General features: G+C 27.6%; 2 protein-coding genes and 5 pseudogenes across 2 annotated transcripts; all 7 read right to left on the bottom strand.

Annotated features, from left to right (window-relative positions):
- Positions 1–163: 163 nt before the first annotated feature.
- On the bottom strand, positions 164–1,060 carry LOC127105977 (agamous-like MADS-box protein AGL80; annotated as a pseudogene).
- Positions 1,061–2,539: 1,479 nt separating this feature from the next.
- LOC127105967 (agamous-like MADS-box protein AGL80) lies at positions 2,540–3,436 on the bottom strand (annotated as a pseudogene).
- Positions 3,437–4,918: 1,482 nt separating this feature from the next.
- LOC127105958 (agamous-like MADS-box protein AGL80) lies at positions 4,919–5,818 on the bottom strand (annotated as a pseudogene).
- Positions 5,819–7,318: 1,500 nt separating this feature from the next.
- On the bottom strand, positions 7,319–8,215 carry LOC127105954 (agamous-like MADS-box protein AGL80; annotated as a pseudogene).
- A 1,491-nt stretch (positions 8,216–9,706) lies between these two features.
- On the bottom strand, positions 9,707–10,606 carry LOC127105943 (agamous-like MADS-box protein AGL80; annotated as a pseudogene).
- A 1,479-nt stretch (positions 10,607–12,085) lies between these two features.
- Positions 12,086–12,982, bottom strand: LOC127105934 (agamous-like MADS-box protein AGL80). The gene has a single exon (XM_051043156.1). It carries the CDS (start codon positions 12,980–12,982, stop codon positions 12,086–12,088), a length of 897 nt encoding a protein of 298 aa, XP_050899113.1.
- A 1,452-nt stretch (positions 12,983–14,434) lies between these two features.
- On the bottom strand, positions 14,435–15,325 carry LOC127105923 (agamous-like MADS-box protein AGL80). Its single transcript, XM_051043145.1, has one exon. It carries the CDS (start codon positions 15,323–15,325, stop codon positions 14,435–14,437), a length of 891 nt encoding a protein of 296 aa, XP_050899102.1.
- Between the last annotated feature and the right edge of the window lie 4,716 nt (positions 15,326–20,041).

Raw genomic sequence — 20,041 nt, 5'->3', positions numbered from 1 at the left:
AATAAACAATATAATCAAATCAAGTTCATTTAATGTTATATAACTTTCTTCACTTAGAAGTGTATTTGAATTACCAACAAACTAGTAGTGTAATGTAGTATTTGATTTAATATTCATATGTTAGTTGGAATAAGACAATCAAATATACATCATATTTCTCATCCTATGGCATAAACGAAATATCTTGCCATGCATACAAATCAGGCTGATTATTCCAATTCACAATATAACCATTTAGTTGATTAGCCCATTCTTCAAAATTGGCAAGGTCAGAAGTCCGATTCTCAGGTTCAGCCACCGGATCATCTAGTTGTAGAAATTCATCAAGTTTATTAGCCCATTCTTGATGAGATTCAACCATCATATCATCTACCTTTGGAGGTCCATTAATTTGATTTGTTGATGAAACAAGAGGCAAGCTAACACAATTAGTAAAATTAATCGCCTCGTTAATAATATTATCATTAACTAGCACCATAGGATCATCAGAGATATGTTGTATTTGAGGAATGCTATTTGTGAGATCAAGTTGACTTGAGAGTGAAGATGCCACATTCTCTTGAGTTTTGTTTTGCATCAAATTATTTTTCTCACTTTGCATATTTTTCAGCATGTTGATTTTGTGATTACAAGCTTGAATCTTAGCATCTACAATACCAACAAAGCCTTTAAGTTGTTCTACGTCCATAGTATGGAAACATGGACTCCATGTTGGATACTTGTTCATCATAATCTTTTTGCGCAATTTGAAAATTTCAGCTTCAACCATAATTTTGCTATTCGCAAAAGAGTCACTCATATCAAACTTCTTTAGAGTCGTCTCAATCTTTTGTTGCTCGTACTTTTTAAGCATCGTGTGTACAATTTTTGAGTCTTGTGGCCAAATTGTCGGTCTAGCATTACCATCGTCGTCATCGTACACAACTAAACAAGCTTCAACTTCAAACTTTCTAGAAAATTCACAAACTTTTTTTATTAATCCTTAGTGTCTTTGAATGAATGTTATTTTCCGAGCTTTTTGATTTTCAATGAATTTCATCTTTATTTTAGCACGACCCATTTCTACAAATATAAATATAAAAGTTTGTTAACATGAAAATCATCTTTATTCTTTCGTCACATACTTCATTATTCTTTAATTGTACAATATATTAAATTAAACAATTAATATTTAAGATACAATTTTTTTATAACATCAAGAATACTTATATATATCAGCATAATCATTATTACATATACTAAAATAATATAGAGAATGTTTAATTATGATTAACATGAAGTTCTACAAATTGTTGACACAAAATAAATGATACCATTGTATTGACGAAAGACACATAGAGAGAAGACAAATAAATGATTTAAACAAACAAACTCAAGAATATAGAACAATCAACCATAATAAGAAAGAAAAAACATGTAACAATGTATAAATATGAATGTTGTATCAAGATTCTTACTTTTTGTAGGCTTGTTGATCTCTCGGAACTATGTGCTGCTTTCTTATTATAATGAGTTAACAATACAATAATTTAGCACCAATGTAAGCCTCTTTTATAATGAGTAAATTAGATCTTTTAATTTTGAAAATCAAATCTATACATAAATTTTGTTACCGTTTGAAATCAAATTTTAATAAGTTAGAAAATCTTATATATCTTTCATTTATTATTAAAATATTTACATCTATAATTAGGAGATACTGTAAATTAATAGTTTGCCTCATCATCACCCAAAATAAATCTTCATTAAGGTTTTTGTAGACTTCCATTATAGCTTATAATTATTATTATTTGAATTCAATTTAATATCTCTAACTCATGATATCTTAAAATAACACCACATATTATTATTATTATTATTATTATTATTATTATTATTATTTTTATTATTATTATTATTATTATTATTTTATTATTATTATTATTATTATTATTATTATTATTATTATTATTATTATTATTATTATTGGAACCTGTTTTTTATTCATTGAATAAATAGTAGTGATACATCAATTGGGAAAAGGAAAAAAAATCTCAAGACGCCATAATTAAACAACATTTAAAACATGAAATTCAGTTTCAATTGCTACTTGATTTTGAAAAAACTTCAAAGTAAAACTTGACTTCCACTATGAATAATAAATTTTACAAAGATATAATAAAAGTTATAGTTTTATTTCTACTTTTTCAATATTAAAAACTATTTCGCACAACACCATATATTTCCTAATCCTACATGCTTATTAAAATTACATTTCTTTTACTTTTTTAGATTAAATTTTAGAACCTAAATTAAAATTTATGAATAAAAGGTTGAGAATTAATTAATCACATAAAAAAATATGCGCTAGCAAATAAATACTAAAAAATAAAATTCAATAAACAATATAATCAAATCAAGTTCATTTAATGTTATATAACTTTCTTCACTTAGAAGTGTATTTGAATTACCAACAAACTAGTAGTGTAATGTAGTATTTGATTTAATATTCATATGTTAGTTGGAATAAGACAATCAAATATACATCATATTTCTCATCCTATGGCATAAACGAAATATCTTGCCATGCATACAAATCAGGCTGATTATTCCAATTCACAATATCACCATTTAGTTGATTAGCCCATTCTTCAAAATTGGCAAGGTCAGAAGTCCGATTCTCAGGTTCAGCCACCGGATCATCTAGTTGTAGAAATTCATCAAGTTTATTAGCCCATTCTTGATGAGATTCAACCATCATATCATCTACCTTTGGAGGTCCATTAATTTGATTTGTTGATGAAACAAGAGGCAAGCTAACACAATTAGTAAAATTAATCGCCTCGTTAATAATATTATCATTAACTAGCACCATAGGATCATCAGAGATATGTTGTATTTGAGGAATGCTATTTGTGAGATCAAGTTGACTTGAGAGTGAAGATGCCACATTCTCTTGAGTTTTGTTTTGCATCAAATTATTTTTCTCACTTTGCATATTTTTCAGCATGTTGATTTTGTGATTACAAGCTTGAATCTTAGCATCTACAATACCAACAAAGCCTTTAAGTTGTTCTACGTCCATAGTATGGAAACATGGACTCCATGTTGGATACTTGTTCATCATAATCTTTTTGCGCAATTTGAAAATTTCAGCTTCAACCATAATTTTCCTATTCGCAAAAGAGTCACTCATATCAAACTTCTTTAGAGTCGTCTCAATCTTTTGTTGCTCGTACTTTTTAAGCATCGTGTGTACAATTTTTGAGTCTTGTGGCCAAATTGTCGGTCTAGCATTACCATCGTCGTCATCGTACACAACTAAACAAGCTTCAACTTCAAACTTTCTAGAAAATTCACAAACTTTTTTTATTAATCCTTAGTGTCTTTGAATGAATGTTATTTTCCGAGCTTTTTGATTTTCAATGAATTTCATCTTTATTTTAGCACGACCCATTTCTACAAATATAAATATAAAAGTTTGTTAACATGAAAATCATCTTTATTCTTTCGTCACATACTTCATTATTCTTTAATTGTACAATATATTAAATTAAACAATTAATATTTAAGATACAATTTTTTTATAACATCAAGAATACTTATATATATCAGCATAATCATTATTACATATACTAAAATAATATAGAGAATGTTTAATTATGATTAACATGAAGTTCTACAAATTGTTGACACAAAATAAATGATACCATTGTATTGACGAAAGACACATAGAGAGAAGACAAATAAATGATTTAAACAAACAAACTCAAGAATATAGAACAATCAACCATAATAAGAAAGAAAAAACATGTAACAATGTATAAATATGAATGTTGTATCAAGATTCTTACATTTTGTAGGCTTGTTGATCTCTCGGAACTATGTGCTGCTTTCTTATTATAATGAGTTAACAATACAATAACTTAGCACCAATGTAAGCCTCTTTTATAATGAGTAAATTAGATCTTTTAATTTTGAAAATCAAATCTATACATAAATTTTGTTACCGTTTGAAATCAAATTTTAATAAGTTAGAAAATATTATTTATCTTTCATTTATTATTAAAATATATACATCTATAATTAGGAGATATTGTAAATTAATGGTTTGCCTGATCATCACCCAAAATAAATCTTCATTAAGGTTTTTGTAGACTTCCATTATAGCTTATAATTATTATTATTTGAATTCAATTTAATATCTCTAACTCATGATATCTTAAAACAACACCACATATTATTATTATTATTTTTTTATTTTTATTATTATTATTATTATTATTATTATTATTATTATTACTATTATTATTATTATTATTATTATTATTATTATTATTATTATTATTATTATTATTATTATTATTGGAACCTGTTTTTTATTCATTGAATAAATAGTAGTGATACATCAATTGGGAAAAGGAAAAAAAATCTCAAGACGCCATAATTAAACAACATTTAAAACATGAAATTCAGTTTCAATTGCTACTTGATTTTGAAAAAACTTCAAAGTAAAACTTGACTTCCACTATGAATAATAAATTTTACAAAGATATAATAAAAGTTATAGTTTTATTTCTATTTTTTCAATATTAAAAACTATTTCGCACAACACCATATATTTCCTAATCCTACATGCTTATTAAAATTACATTTCTTTTACTTTTTTAGATTAAATTTTAGAACCTAAATTAAAATTTATGAATAAAAGGTTGAGAATTAATTAATCACATAAAAAAATATGCGCTAGCAAATAAATACTAAAAAATAAAATTCAATAAACAATATAATCAAATCAAGTTCATTTAATGTTATATAACTTTCTTCACTTAGAAGTGTATTTGAATTACCAACAAACTAGTAGTGTAATGTAGTATTTGATTTAATATTCATATGTTAGTTGGAATAAGACAATCAAATATACATCATATTTCTCATCCTATGGCATAAACGAAATATCTTGCCATGCATACAAATCAGGCTGATTATTCCAATTCACAATATCACCATTTAGTTGATTAGCCCATTCTTCAAAATTGGCAAGGTCGTCAGAAGTCCGATTCTCAGGTTCAGCCACCGGATCATCTAGTTGTAGAAATTCATCAAGTTTATTAGCCCATTCTTGATGATATTCAACCATCATATCATCTACCTTTGGAGGTCCATTAATTTGATTTGTTGATGAAACAAGAGGCAAGCTAACACAATTAGTAAAATTAATCGCCTCGTTAATAATATTATCATTAACTAGCACCATAGGATCATCAGAGATATGTTGTATTTGAGGAATGCTATTTGTGAGATCAAGTTGACTTGAGAGTGAAGATGCCACATTCTCTTGAGTTTTGTTTTGCATCAAATTATTTTTCTCACTTTGCATATTTTTCAGCATGTTGATTTTGTGATTACAAGCTTGAATCTTAGCATCTACAATACCAACAAAGCCTTTAAGTTGTTCTACGTCCATAGTATGGAAACATGGACTCCATGTTGGATACTTGTTCATCATAATCTTTTTGCGCAATTTGAAAATTTCAGCTTCAACCATAATTTTCCTATTCGCAAAAGAGTCACTCATATCAAACTTCTTTAGAGTCGTCTCAATCTTTTGTTGCTCGTACTTTTTAAGCATCGTGTGTACAATTTTTGAGTCTTGTGGCCAAATTGTCGGTCTAGCATTACCATCGTCGTCATCGTACACAACTAAACAAGCTTCAACTTCAAACTTTCTAGAAAATTCACAAACTTTTTTTATTAATCCTTAGTGTCTTTGAATGAATGTTATTTTCCGAGCTTTTTGATTTTCAATGAATTTCATCTTTATTTTAGCACGACCCATTTCTACAAATATAAATATAAAAGTTTGTTAACATGAAAATCATCTTTATTCTTTCGTCACATACTTCATTATTCTTTAATTGTACAATATATTAAATTAAACAATTAATATTTAAGATACAATTTTTTTATAACATCAAGAATACTTATATATATCAGCATAATCATTATTACATATACTAAAATAATATAGAGAATGTTTAATTATGATTAACATGAAGTTCTACAAATTGTTGACACAAAATAAATGATACCATTGTATTGACGAAAGACACATAGAGAGAAGACAAATAAATGATTTAAACAAACAAACTCAAGAATATAGAACAATCAACCATAATAAGAAAGAAAAAACATGTAACAATGTATAAATATGAATGTTGTATCAAGATTCTTACATTTTGTAGGCTTGTTGATCTCTCGGAACTATGTGCTGCTTTCTTATTATAATGAGTTAACAATACAATAACTTAGCACCAATGTAAGCCTCTTTTATAATGAGTAAATTAGATCTTTTAATTTTGAAAATCAAATCTATACATAAATTTTGTTACCGTTTGAAATCAAATTTTAATAAGTTAGAAAATATTATTTATCTTTCATTTATTATTAAAATATATACATCTATAATTAGGAGATATTGTAAATTAATGGTTTGCCTGATCATCACCCAAAATAAATCTTCATTAAGGTTTTTGTAGACTTCCATTATAGCTTATAATTATTATTATTTGAATTCAATTTAATATCTCTAACTCATGATATCTTAAAACAACACCACATATTATTATTATTATTTTTTTATTTTTATTATTATTATTATTATTATTATTATTATTATTATTATTATTATTACTATTATTATTATTATTATTATTATTATTATTATTATTATTATTATTATTATTATTATTATTATTATTATTATTGGAACCTGTTTTTTATTCATTGAATAAATAGTAGTGATACATCAATTGGGAAAAGGAAAAAAAATCTCAAGACGCCATAATTAAACAACATTTAAAACATGAAATTCAGTTTCAATTGCTACTTGATTTTGAAAAAACTTCAAAGTAAAACTTGACTTCCACTATGAATAATAAATTTTACAAAGATATAATAAAAGTTATAGTTTTATTTCTATTTTTTCAATATTAAAAACTATTTCGCACAACACCATATATTTCCTAATCCTACATGCTTATTAAAATTACATTTCTTTTACTTTTTTAGATTAAATTTTAGAACCTAAATTAAAATTTATGAATAAAAGGTTGAGAATTAATTAATCACATAAAAAAATATGCGCTAGCAAATAAATACTAAAAAATAAAATTCAATAAACAATATAATCAAATCAAGTTCATTTAATGTTATATAACTTTCTTCACTTAGAAGTGTATTTGAATTACCAACAAACTAGTAGTGTAATGTAGTATTTGATTTAATATTCATATGTTAGTTGGAATAAGACAATCAAATATACATCATATTTCTCATCCTATGGCATAAACGAAATATCTTGCCATGCATACAAATCAGGCTGATTATTCCAATTCACAATATAACCATTTAGTTGATTAGCCCATTCTTCAAAATTGGCAAGGTCAGAAGTCCGATTCTCAGGTTCAGCCACCGGATCATCTAGTTGTAGAAATTCATCAAGTTTATTAGCCCATTCTTGATGAGATTCAACCATCATATCATCTACCTTTGGAGGTCCATTAATTTGATTTGTTGATGAAACAAGAGGCAAGCTAACACAATTAGTAAAATTAATCGCCTCGTTAATAATATTATCATTAACTAGCACCATAGGATCATCAGAGATATGTTGTATTTGAGGAATGCTATTTGTGAGATCAAGTTGACTTGAGAGTGAAGATGCCACATTCTCTTGAGTTTTGTTTTGCATCAAATTATTTTTCTCACTTTGCATATTTTTCAGCATGTTGATTTTGTGATTACAAGCTTGAATCTTAGCATCTACAATACCAACAAAGCCTTTAAGTTGTTCTACGTCCATAGTATGGAAACATGGACTCCATGTTGGATACTTGTTCATCATAATCTTTTTGCGCAATTTGAAAATTTCAGCTTCAACCATAATTTTCCTATTCGCAAAAGAGTCACTCATATCAAACTTCTTTAGAGTCGTCTCAATCTTTTGTTGCTCGTACTTTTTAAGCATCGTGTGTACAATTTTTGAGTCTTGTGGCCAAATTGTCGGTCTAGCATTACCATCGTCGTCATCGTACACAACTAAGCAAGCTTCAACTTCAAACTTTCTAGAAAATTCACAAACTTTTTTTATTAATCCTTAGTGTCTTTGAATGAATGTTATTTTCCGAGCTTTTTGATTTTCAATGAATTTCATCTTTATTTTAGCACGACCCATTTCTACAAATATAAATATAAAAGTTTGTTAACATGAAAATCATCTTTATTCTTTCGTCACATACTTCATTATTCTTTAATTGTACAATATATTAAATTAAACAATTAATATTTAAGATACAATTTTTTTATAACATCAAGAATACTTATATATATCAGCATAATCATTATTACATATACTAAAATAATATAGAGAATGTTTAATTATGATTAACATGAAGTTCTACAAATTGTTGACACAAAATAAATGATACCATTGTATTGACGAAAGACACATAGAGAGAAGACAAATAAATGATTTAAACAAACAAACTCAAGAATATAGAACAATCAACCATAATAAGAAAGAAAAAACATGTAACAATGTATAAATATGAATGTTGTATCAAGATTCTTACATTTTGTAGGCTTGTTGATCTCTCGGAACTATGTGCTGCTTTCTTATTATAATGAGTTAACAATACAATAACTTAGCACCAATGTAAGCCTCTTTTATAATGAGTAAATTAGATCTTTTAATTTTGAAAATCAAATCTATACATAAATTTTGTTACCGTTTGAAATCAAATTTTAATAAGTTAGAAAATATTATTTATCTTTCATTTATTATTAAAATATATACATCTATAATTAGGAGATATTGTAAATTAATGGTTTGCCTGATCATCACCCAAAATAAATCTTCATTAAGGTTTTTGTAGACTTCCATTATAGCTTATAATTATTATTATTTGAATTCAATTTAATATCTCTAACTCATGATATCTTAAAACAACACCACATATTATTATTATTATTTTTTTATTTTTATTATTATTATTATTATTATTATTATTATTATTATTATTATTATTATTATTATTATTATTATTATTATTATTATTATTATTATTATTATTATTATTATTATTATTATTATTGGAACCTGTTTTTTATTCATTGAATAAATAGTAGTGATACATCAATTGGGAAAAGGAAAAAAAATCTCAAGACGCCATAATTAAACAACATTTAAAACATGAAATTCAGTTTCAATTGCTACTTGATTTTGAAAAAACTTCAAAGTAAAACTTGACTTCCACTATGAATAATAAATTTTACAAAGATATAATAAAAGTTATAGTTTTATTTCTATTTTTTCAATATTAAAAACTATTTCGCACAACACCATATATTTCCTAATCCTACATGCTTATTAAAATTACATTTCTTTTACTTTTTTAGATTAAATTTTAGAACCTAAATTAAAATTTATGAATAAAAGGTTGAGAATTAATTAATCACATAAAAAAATATGCGCTAGCAAATAAATACTAAAAAATAAAATTCAATAAACAATATAATCAAATCAAGTTCATTTAATGTTATATAACTTTCTTCACTTAGAAGTGTATTTGAATTACCAACAAACTAGTAGTGTAATGTAGTATTTGATTTAATATTCATATGTTAGTTGGAATAAGACAATCAAATATACATCATATTTCTCATCCTATGGCATAAACGAAATATCTTGCCATGCATACAAATCAGGCTGATTATTCCAATTCACAATATCACCATTTAGTTGATTAGCCCATTCTTCAAAATTGGCAAGGTCGTCAGAAGTCCGATTCTCAGGTTCAGCCACCGGATCATCTAGTTGTAGAAATTCATCAAGTTTATTAGCCCATTCTTGATGATATTCAACCATCATATCATCTACCTTTGGAGGTCCATTAATTTGATTTGTTGATGAAACAAGAGGCAAGCTAACACAATTAGTAAAATTAATCGCCTCGTTAATAATATTATCATTAACTAGCACCATAGGATCATCAGAGATATGTTGTATTTGAGGAATGCTATTTGTGAGATCAAGTTGACTTGAGAGTGAAGATGCCACATTCTCTTGAGTTTTGTTTTGCATCAAATTATTTTTCTCACTTTGCATATTTTTCAGCATGTTGATTTTGTGATTACAAGCTTGAATCTTAGCATCTACAATACCAACAAAGCCTTTAAGTTGTTCTACGTCCATAGTATGGAAACATGGACTCCATGTTGGATACTTGTTCATCATAATCTTTTTGCGCAATTTGAAAATTTCAGCTTCAACCATAATTTTCCTATTCGCAAAAGAGTCACTCATATCAAACTTCTTTAGAGTCGTCTCAATCTTTTGTTGCTCGTACTTTTTAAGCATCGTGTGTACAATTTTTGAGTCTTGTGGCCAAATTGTCGGTCTAGCATTACCATCGTCGTCATCGTACACAACTAAACAAGCTTCAACTTCAAACTTTCTAGAAAATTCACAAACTTTTTTTATTAATCCTTAGTGTCTTTGAATGAATGTTATTTTCCGAGCTTTTTGATTTTCAATGAATTTCATCTTTATTTTAGCACGACCCATTTCTACAAATATAAATATAAAAGTTTGTTAACATGAAAATCATCTTTATTCTTTCGTCACATACTTCATTATTCTTTAATTGTACAATATATTAAATTAAACAATTAATATTTAAGATACAATTTTTTTATAACATCAAGAATACTTATATATATCAGCATAATCATTATTACATATACTAAAATAATATAGAGAATGTTTAATTATGATTAACATGAAGTTCTACAAATTGTTGACACAAAATAAATGATACCATTGTATTGACGAAAGACACATAGAGAGAAGACAAATAAATGATTTAAACAAACAAACTCAAGAATATAGAACAATCAACCATAATAAGAAAGAAAAAACATGTAACAATGTATAAATATGAATGTTGTATCAAGATTCTTACATTTTGTAGGCTTGTTGATCTCTCGGAACTATGTGCTGCTTTCTTATTATAATGAGTTAACAATACAATAACTTAGCACCAATGTAAGCCTCTTTTATAATGAGTAAATTAGATCTTTTAATTTTGAAAATCAAATCTATACATAAATTTTGTTACCGTTTGAAATCAAATTTTAATAAGTTAGAAAATATTATTTATCTTTCATTTATTATTAAAATATATACATCTATAATTAGGAGATATTGTAAATTAATGGTTTGCCTGATCATCACCCAAAATAAATCTTCATTAAGGTTTTTGTAGACTTCCATTATAGCTTATAATTATTATTATTTGAATTCAATTTAATATCTCTAACTCATGATATCTTAAAACAACACCACATATTATTATTATTATTTTTTTATTTTTATTATTATTATTATTATTATTATTATTATTATTATTATTATTATTACTATTATTATTATTATTATTATTATTATTATTATTATTATTATTATTATTATTGGAGCTTGTTTTTTATTCATTGAATAAATAGTAGTGATACATCAATTGGGAAAAAGAAAAAAAATCTCAAGACGCCATAATTAAACAACATCTAAAAAATGAAATTCAGTTTCAATTGCTACTTGATTTTGAAAAAACTTCAAAGTAAAACTTGACTTCCACTATGAATAATAAATTTTACAAAGATATAATAAAAGTTATAGTTTTATTTCTACTTTTTCAATATTAAAAACTATTTCGCACAACACCATATATTTCCTAATCCTACATGCTTATTAAAATTACATTTCTTTTACTTTTTTAGATTAAATTTTAGAACCTAAATTAAAATTTATGAATAAAAGGTTGAGAATTAATTAATCACATAAAAAAATATGCGCTAGCAAATAAATACTAAAAAATAAAATTCAATAAACAATATAATCAAATCAAGTTCATTTAATGTTATATAACTTTCTTCACTTAGAAGTGTATTTGAATTACCAACAAACTAGTAGTGTAATGTAGTATTTGATTTAATATTCATATGTTAGTTGGAATAAGACAATCAAATATACATCATATTTCTCATCCTATGGCATAAACGAAATATCTTGCCATGCATACAAATCAGGCTGATTATTCCAATTCACAATATCACCATTTAGTTGATTAGCCCATTCTTCAAAATTGGCAAGGTCAGAAGTCCGATTCTCAGGTTCAGCCACCGGATCATCTAGTTGTAGAAATTCATCAAGTTTATTAGCCCATTCTTGATGAGATTCAACCATCATATCATCTACCTTTGGAGGTCCATTAATTTGATTTGTTGATGAAACAAGAGGCAAGCTAACACAATTAGTAAAATTAATCGCCTCGTTAATAATATTATCATTAACTAGCACCATAGGATCATCAGAGATATGTTGTATTTGAGGAATGCTATTTGTGAGATCAAGTTGACTTGAGAGTGAAGATGCCACATTCTCTTGAGTTTTGTTTTGCATCAAATTATTTTTCTCACTTTGCATATTTTTCAGCATGTTGATTTTGTGATTACAAGCTTGAATCTTAGCATCTACAATACCAACAAAGCCTTTAAGTTGTTCTACGTCCATAGTATGGAAACATGGACTCCATGTTGGATACTTGTTCATCATAATCTTTTTGCGCAATTTGAAAATTTCAGCTTCAACCATAATTTTCCTATTCGCAAAATAGTCACTCATATCAAACTTCTTTAGAGTCGTCTCAATCTTTTGTTGCTCGTACTTTTTAAGCGTCGTGTGTACAATTGTTGAGTCTTGTGGCCAAATTGTCGGTCTAGCATTACCATCGTCGCCATCGTACACAACTAAACAAGCTTCAACTTCAAACTTTCTAGAAAACTCAGAAACTTTTTTTATTAATCCTTTCTGTCTTTGAATGAATGTTATTTTCCGAGCTTTTTGATTTTCAATGAATTTCATCTTTATTTTAGCACGACCCATTTCTACAAATATAAATATAAAAGTTTGTTAACATGAAAATCATCTTTATTCTTTCGTCACATACTTCATTATTCTTTAATTGTACAACATATAAAATTAAACAATTAATATTTAAGATACAATTTTTTTATAACATCAAGAATACTTATATATATCAGCATAATCATTATTACATATACTAAAATAATATAGAGAATGTTTAATTATGATTAACATGAAGTTCTACAAATTGTTGACACAAAATAATTGATACCTTTGTATTGACGAAAGACACGTAGAGAGAAGACAAATAAATGATTTAAACAAACAAACTCAAGAATATAGAATAATCAACCATAATAAGAAAGAAAAAACATGTAACAATGTATAAATATGAATGTTGTATCAAGATTCTTACATTTTGTAGGCTTGTTGATCTCTCGGAACTATGTGCTGCTTTTTTATTATAATGAGTTAACAATACAATAATTTAGTACCAATGTAAGCCTCTTTTATAATGAGTAAATTAGATCTTTTAATTTTGAAAATCAAATCTATACATAAATTTTGTTAGCGTTTGAAATCAAATTTTAATAAGTTAGAAAATCTTATATATCTTTCATTTATTATTAAAATATTTACATCTATAATTAGGAGATATTGTAAATTAATGGTTTGCCTGATCATCACCCAAAATAAATCTTCATTATGGTTTTTGTAGACTTCTATTATAGCTTATAATTATTATTATTTGAATTCAATTTAATATCTCTAACTCATGATATCTTAAAACAACACCACATATTATTATTATTATTATTATTATTATTATTATTATTATTATTATTATTATTATTATTATTATTATTATTATTATTATTATTATTGGAGCTTGTTTTTTATTCATTGAATAAATAGTAGTGATACATCAATTGGAAAAAGGAAAAAAAATCTCAAGACGCCATAATTAAACAACATCTAAAAAATGAAATTCAGTTTCAATTGCTACTTGATTTTGAAAAAACTTCAAAGTAAAACTTGACTTCCACTATGAATAATAAATTTTACAAAGATATAATAAAAGTTATAGTTTTATTTCTACTTTTTCAATATTAAAAACTATTTCGCACAACACCATATATTTTCTAATCCTACATGCTTATTAAAATTACATTTCTTTTACTTTTTTAGATTAAATTTTAGAACCTAAATTAAAATTTATGAATAAAAGGTTTAGAATTAATTAATCACATAAAAAAATATACGCTAGCAAATAAATACTAAAATTTTTATACTAAAAAATAAAATTCAATAAACAATATAATCAAATCAAGTTCATTTTATGTTATATAACTTTCTTCACTTAGAAGTGTATTTGAATTACCAATAAACTAGTAGTGTAATATAGTATTTGATTTAATATTCATATGTTAGTTGGAATAAGACAATCAAATATACATCATATTTCTCATCCTATGGCATAAACGAAATATCTTGCCATGCATACAAATCAGGCTGATTATTCCAATTCACAATATCACCATTTAGTTGATTAGCCCATTCTTCAAAATTGGCAAGGTCAGAAGTCCGATTCTCAGGTTCAGCCACTGGACCATCTAGTTGTAGAAATTCATCAAGTTTATTAGCCCATTCTTGATGAGATTCAACCATCATATCATCTACCTTTGGAGATCCATTAATTTGATTTGTTGATGAAACAAGAGGCAAGCTAACACAATTAGTAAAATTAATCGCCTCGTTAATAATATTATCATTAACTAGCACCATAGGATCATCAGAGATATGTTGTATTTGAGGAATGTTATTTGTGAGATCAAGTTGACTTGAGAGTGACGATGCCACATTCTCTTGAGTTTTGTTTTGCATCAAATTATTTTTCTCACTTTGCATATTTTTCAGCATGTTGATTTTGTGATTACAAGCTTGAATCTTAGCATCTACAATACCAACAAAGCCTTTAAGTTGTTCTACGTCCATAGTATGGAAACATGGACTCCATGTTGGATACTTGTTCATCATAATCTTTTTGCGCAATTTGAAAATTTCAGCTTCAACCATAATTTTCCTATTCGCAAAATAGTCACTCATATCAAACTTCTTTAGAGTCGTTTCAATCTTTTGTTGCTCGTACTTTTTAAGCATCGTGTGTACAATTGTTGAGTCTTGTGGCCAAATTGTCGGTCTACCATCGTCGCCATCGTACACAACTAAACAAGGTTCAACTTCAAACTTTCTAGAAAACTCAGAAACTTTTTTTATTAATCCTTTCTGTCTTTGAATGAATGCTATTTTCCGAGCTTTTTTATTTTTAATGAATTTCATCTTTATTTTAGCACGACCCATTTCTACAAATATAAATATAAAAGTTTGTTAACATGAAAATCATCTTTATTCTTTCGTCACATACTTCATTATTCTTTAATTGTACAACATATAAAATTAAACAATTAATATTTAAGATACAATTTTTTTATAACATCAAGAATACTTATATATATCAGCATAATCATTATTACATATACTAAAATAATATAGAGAATGTTTAATTATGATTAACATGAAGTTCTACAAATTGTTGACACAAAATAATTGATACCTTTGTATTGACGAAAGACACGTAGAGAGAAGACAAATAAATGATTTAAACAAACAAACTCAAGAATATAGAACAATCAACCATAATAAGAAAGAAAAAACATGTAACAATGTATAAATATGAATGTTGTATCAAGATTCTTACCTTTTGTAGGCTTGTTGATCTCTCAGAACTATGTGCTGCTTTCTTATTATAATGAGTTAACAATACAATAATTTAGCACTAAAGTAAGCCTCTTTTATAATGAGTAAATTAGATCTTTTAATTTTGAAAATCAAATCTTTACATAAATTTTGTTACCGTTTGAAATCAAATTTTAATAAGTTAAAAAATCTTATACATCTTTCATTTATTATTAATATTTACATCTATAATTAGGAGATATTGTAAATTAATGGTTTGCCTCAAAATAAATCTTCATTAAGGTTTTTGTAGACTTCCATTATAGCTTATAATTATTATTATTTGAATTCAATTTAATATCTCTAACTCACAATATCTTAAAACAACACATATATAATATAACTAATTTTTAGACTTATTAAAAAATAAGTTTATTTTAAATTGTTATTAAGTTAATATGAGATTTTTAAATGAATGACCATGAAAGATAAAAGATGATTTGCTAATCAGATATGACGTGTCTTTTAAAATAAATAATAGATTTTTATTTTCTTGTTTTTTTTAAAAAAGTATACATAATTATTCATTTAAAGAATTAATATCTTTAAGAATATATATATATATATATATATATATATATATATATATATATATATATATATATATATATATATATATATATATATATAAGATTAATTATTATACACTGTCAGTGCAAAAATATTTACACGGTCGATTTATTATAATTATCCGTTTGTATTATTTTATAGGTTTTTAAAATAAGAATCAAACTTATTTCAATATCTAATATTTGTAATTAACTGACAGTATAAAAATTCTTTTACGATGTTAATATATTTCAATTAAATTATATAAGTATGTATATATTGATTAATATTTCATTTGTATTATCTTATGGATTCCTAGTGGTGATTGTTTCTCCTTTGTTACTTTGTTTAACCTTTTTTTTTTTTTGGATACACAACTCTTCTATAAATCTTGTGCTCTCTTTCTTCCAGAAGGAGTAGGGATGAAATACATATCATTTTAGAAATATTAATTCCTTTGTAAAGAACTGCACACAAGTTTGGTGCCTTGTAATTTCTCTAAATTATGAGTTAAAATTTTGTTCTATACATTCAATGATAAATTCCGTTCGTTTTTTTCCTGGTCTTTTAGTACAACTTGTAGATAGTTAAGTGAGAGGATTCAATCTTGATTTAGCATTATAGGTACTTTCATTTAATATTGTTTTGTTAAATACTATTGAGAAAAATCTTTCTGAAAATCGTTAGGAGAGACCGCAATCGCTCTATATGATTAGGAGGTTTTTAGTAGTTGTTCCTTTTTCATGGCTAAACTTCCTTTTACATTGCTTCATTTATCAATCATCCTTAAAGGCATTATCTCTTTACATCCGTTGTAAAAGTGACTAAGCGTCCGTCGCCTACAGTAATTTTCAAATAATGTTTTGTCTATCAATTTATGTAACCCCATTGTAATCATTGGGCCATTTCATAACCCTCCCTTGTGATCGTCCTTATGGTTTCCTCTCACTAAAGTCGGGTCCGACTTATTCCTCCTTTTGATTTATCACGTGGTCGGCTCCGACATGTTGGCCTTGTATCTAAGCAAATTTTAACTGGGTTCTGACTTCTGTAGGGTTATGATTACCCGACCTACTTGCCTCTTTGTACTCCGTTTTCCACAAGCCTGACTTCATGGAATTCTGGGATGTACATAATCCTTCGGTCACGAGGTCCTATTGGATTGAAGTGTTCGAACAAGATAATCTTGGAATTCCCTCTTCCCTGGATCAACCTCCTACTCGGCGAATCATTGAGGTGTCAGTCATCTTAATGATGAAAAATCTTTCTCTCTCCTCATCATGATGGTTATTATGGGAACTACCATGTGTCATCATTGCTCTTCTTTGATATGAATTTTTGACCATTACAAACTTATTTTAAAAGGACTTTGTTCTTTCGCTTTGTTTATCACCAAAGCTAATAATCTTCTTCCCAAGTGTTGCAGATAAATTTCTACTTCAATCATCGCTCAATTCTTCTGCTACTTCAACCTTAGGTATCGTATTCTTTCCCCTTTTCACTCTCTTTTTATTCTTTTATTATGTCTTCAATACGAAGTTGTAGTCACTCGGGAAAATGTTCGATTTTCCTTACTATCCGTGATATAAATAGAATTTGGAATCACTGAATGAGAGAATGTTAGGGTAACTTGAGTAGTATGGATTTTAATCAGATTATTAGAGAAGTTTATGGTGAAATCCCTTCACCTATTAGTAACACTGACTCAGAGTCTTCGTCCTCAGGTTCTTTGGACACTCAGATGGAGGCAATATGATCTTTTATATACAAAGAAGTTCTGAGTTATGACCATAATATCATTGACGAAAGCTATATCTCGAAGCTTCTTTCTAATACCCTAGTCTCTTCAACCGAGAATGAGTAAGATGTCATACTAGCACCTTGTGTGGCTGGTGAGAGGGTCTGTATTACTCGGCCCAAAGGAGTGTCTGATGAATACTTCTATTTCTATTCAGGAGTAATTGAGGACTTCAAAATCTACATCCCTTTTACTGATTTTGAGTCTGATCTTCTCAAAACCCTAAACATAGCCCCTTCTCAATTACGCCCAAATGGTTGGGGTTTTATCAAGGCTTTTGAAATTGTTTGTGACGCAATGGACATAACGCCTAACTTAGGATTTTTTTTTCTTATTTTTTGAGTTGAATGGGGCGCAAAAAGGAGGTTGGGTTTCTCTCAGCGGGATTCTGGGGAAGAGCTTCCTACAAGCTTACACTACTAATTGTAAGGATTTTAAGGACAAATTTCTTCAGCTTTGACTATAACAAGTTGAATGCTTTGGAAGTCCATCCTTTGGCCGTTTTGGATGCCTTTCGGGTCTTGAAAGTTAAGGATTTACTACAAATGGCTGAAGACCCGGAACAAATTTATAATTTCTTAGGTAATGTTTATATGTGCTTATTTATTGCTTCTTAATAACCTTATTAATCCTCATGTTTTTTTTATTTCTGCTTGTGCCTTTTATTTTCAGCGAAAATGACCAGCCTCAAGCTTTCCAAACAAACGAAGTTAATGGCGGAAGCCAGAGCGAGGCGTGGGGATCAATCGACTTCTAAAAGTGATCTGACGATTATTTAAACTCAGACCATTAAGATGAAGAAGATGGAAGCTACCAAAGCAGCCCCCAATACATATGAGCCCTAGGCTACCTCTATTCTTCCCTCTAGGAATTCTAAGTCGGTCTCTCCAAAGAAAATGAAGACCTTGATGAATGATGATGTCAGTTAGGCCGACCTGGCTATCGCCACCTTGATGCAGGATTCAGGTAGTAGTCATCATACTAACCCATCCTCTGAATTCAAGTTTTGGTCCAACAATTCTGACGGTCTGCGATATCTCTATGATTATCTGAATGCAACTGAGGACGTTGAGAAGGTGAAGTCAATAGGTGCTCAGCAGTTAACACAAAACCCTGGGGCTTATCTGATGAGGTTCACAGTCATTACTCGATGTCTTTTTGAAGTGGGTGATACCTATGAAAATAATGAGACTCGTCTTACTAAAGACATAAACCAGTTGAAGGATGATTTGAAATCCCGGACCCTCCAGGTATATGAGCTTACCAAGCAGCTTGCAGAGATGATGAAACAGAAAAAGACATTGGATTCCCAATTCTCGGAAATGACTAAGCAGAAGCCCCTATAAGAGGTTAAGGACTCCTCTACCCTACCCTTCATGCATAAGCCCTTATTGAAGTTTATTCTCCCGGACCCTTCAGGTATAGTACGCCCCAGGAATCATTGTTTCGTTTTCAAAACGACTCAATGGCCCAATTTGGGCAACTATACCGTCCCCAATTCACCCAACCCCAACGCCCTAACTACGATGACATGGGCACCGAACTCCATTACGGAAGTGCCGTTGGTCAGAGCCCCTCCGGATATTGGGAGCAAATGATGACACATTTGTCAAATACCGCTGGAACTTCCTCCGGACCTTCTAACCAGCCATCGCTCGATCAGGTCAGCATCCAAAGACCACAAACACCTCAAGAAAATCGTGGGAGACCTCGGAGACAAACTAACGCACCGGGATGTGGAACCGGGGGACGTTATAATTAGGCAGGTCATTAGTCTTTTGTATGTCCAATGTAACCAATTATTACATATTTAATGAATTTATTTTTTTCATTATTATTTTTTATATATTAAATAATAAATATTAAATATTAAAAATAAAAAAATTAAAAAAAATTAAATAACTAAAAAAATAAAAATAAAAATAAAATAATAG

This window comes from Lathyrus oleraceus, chromosome 1 (assembly GCF_024323335.1).
Source record: "Lathyrus oleraceus cultivar Zhongwan6 chromosome 1, CAAS_Psat_ZW6_1.0, whole genome shotgun sequence".
In the NCBI taxonomy this organism is placed as follows: Eukaryota; Viridiplantae; Streptophyta; class Magnoliopsida; order Fabales; family Fabaceae; genus Lathyrus; species Lathyrus oleraceus.
This window is presented reverse-complemented; position numbering and strand designations above follow the sequence as displayed.

What these genes read in the sequence shown, in the direction of transcription:
- LOC127105934 (XM_051043156.1), bottom strand. Translation starts at nt 12,982, where the DNA reads ATGGGTCGTGCTAAAATAAAGATGAAATTCATTGAAAATCAAAAAGCT.
- LOC127105923 (XM_051043145.1), bottom strand. Translation starts at nt 15,325, where the DNA reads ATGGGTCGTGCTAAAATAAAGATGAAATTCATTAAAAATAAAAAAGCT.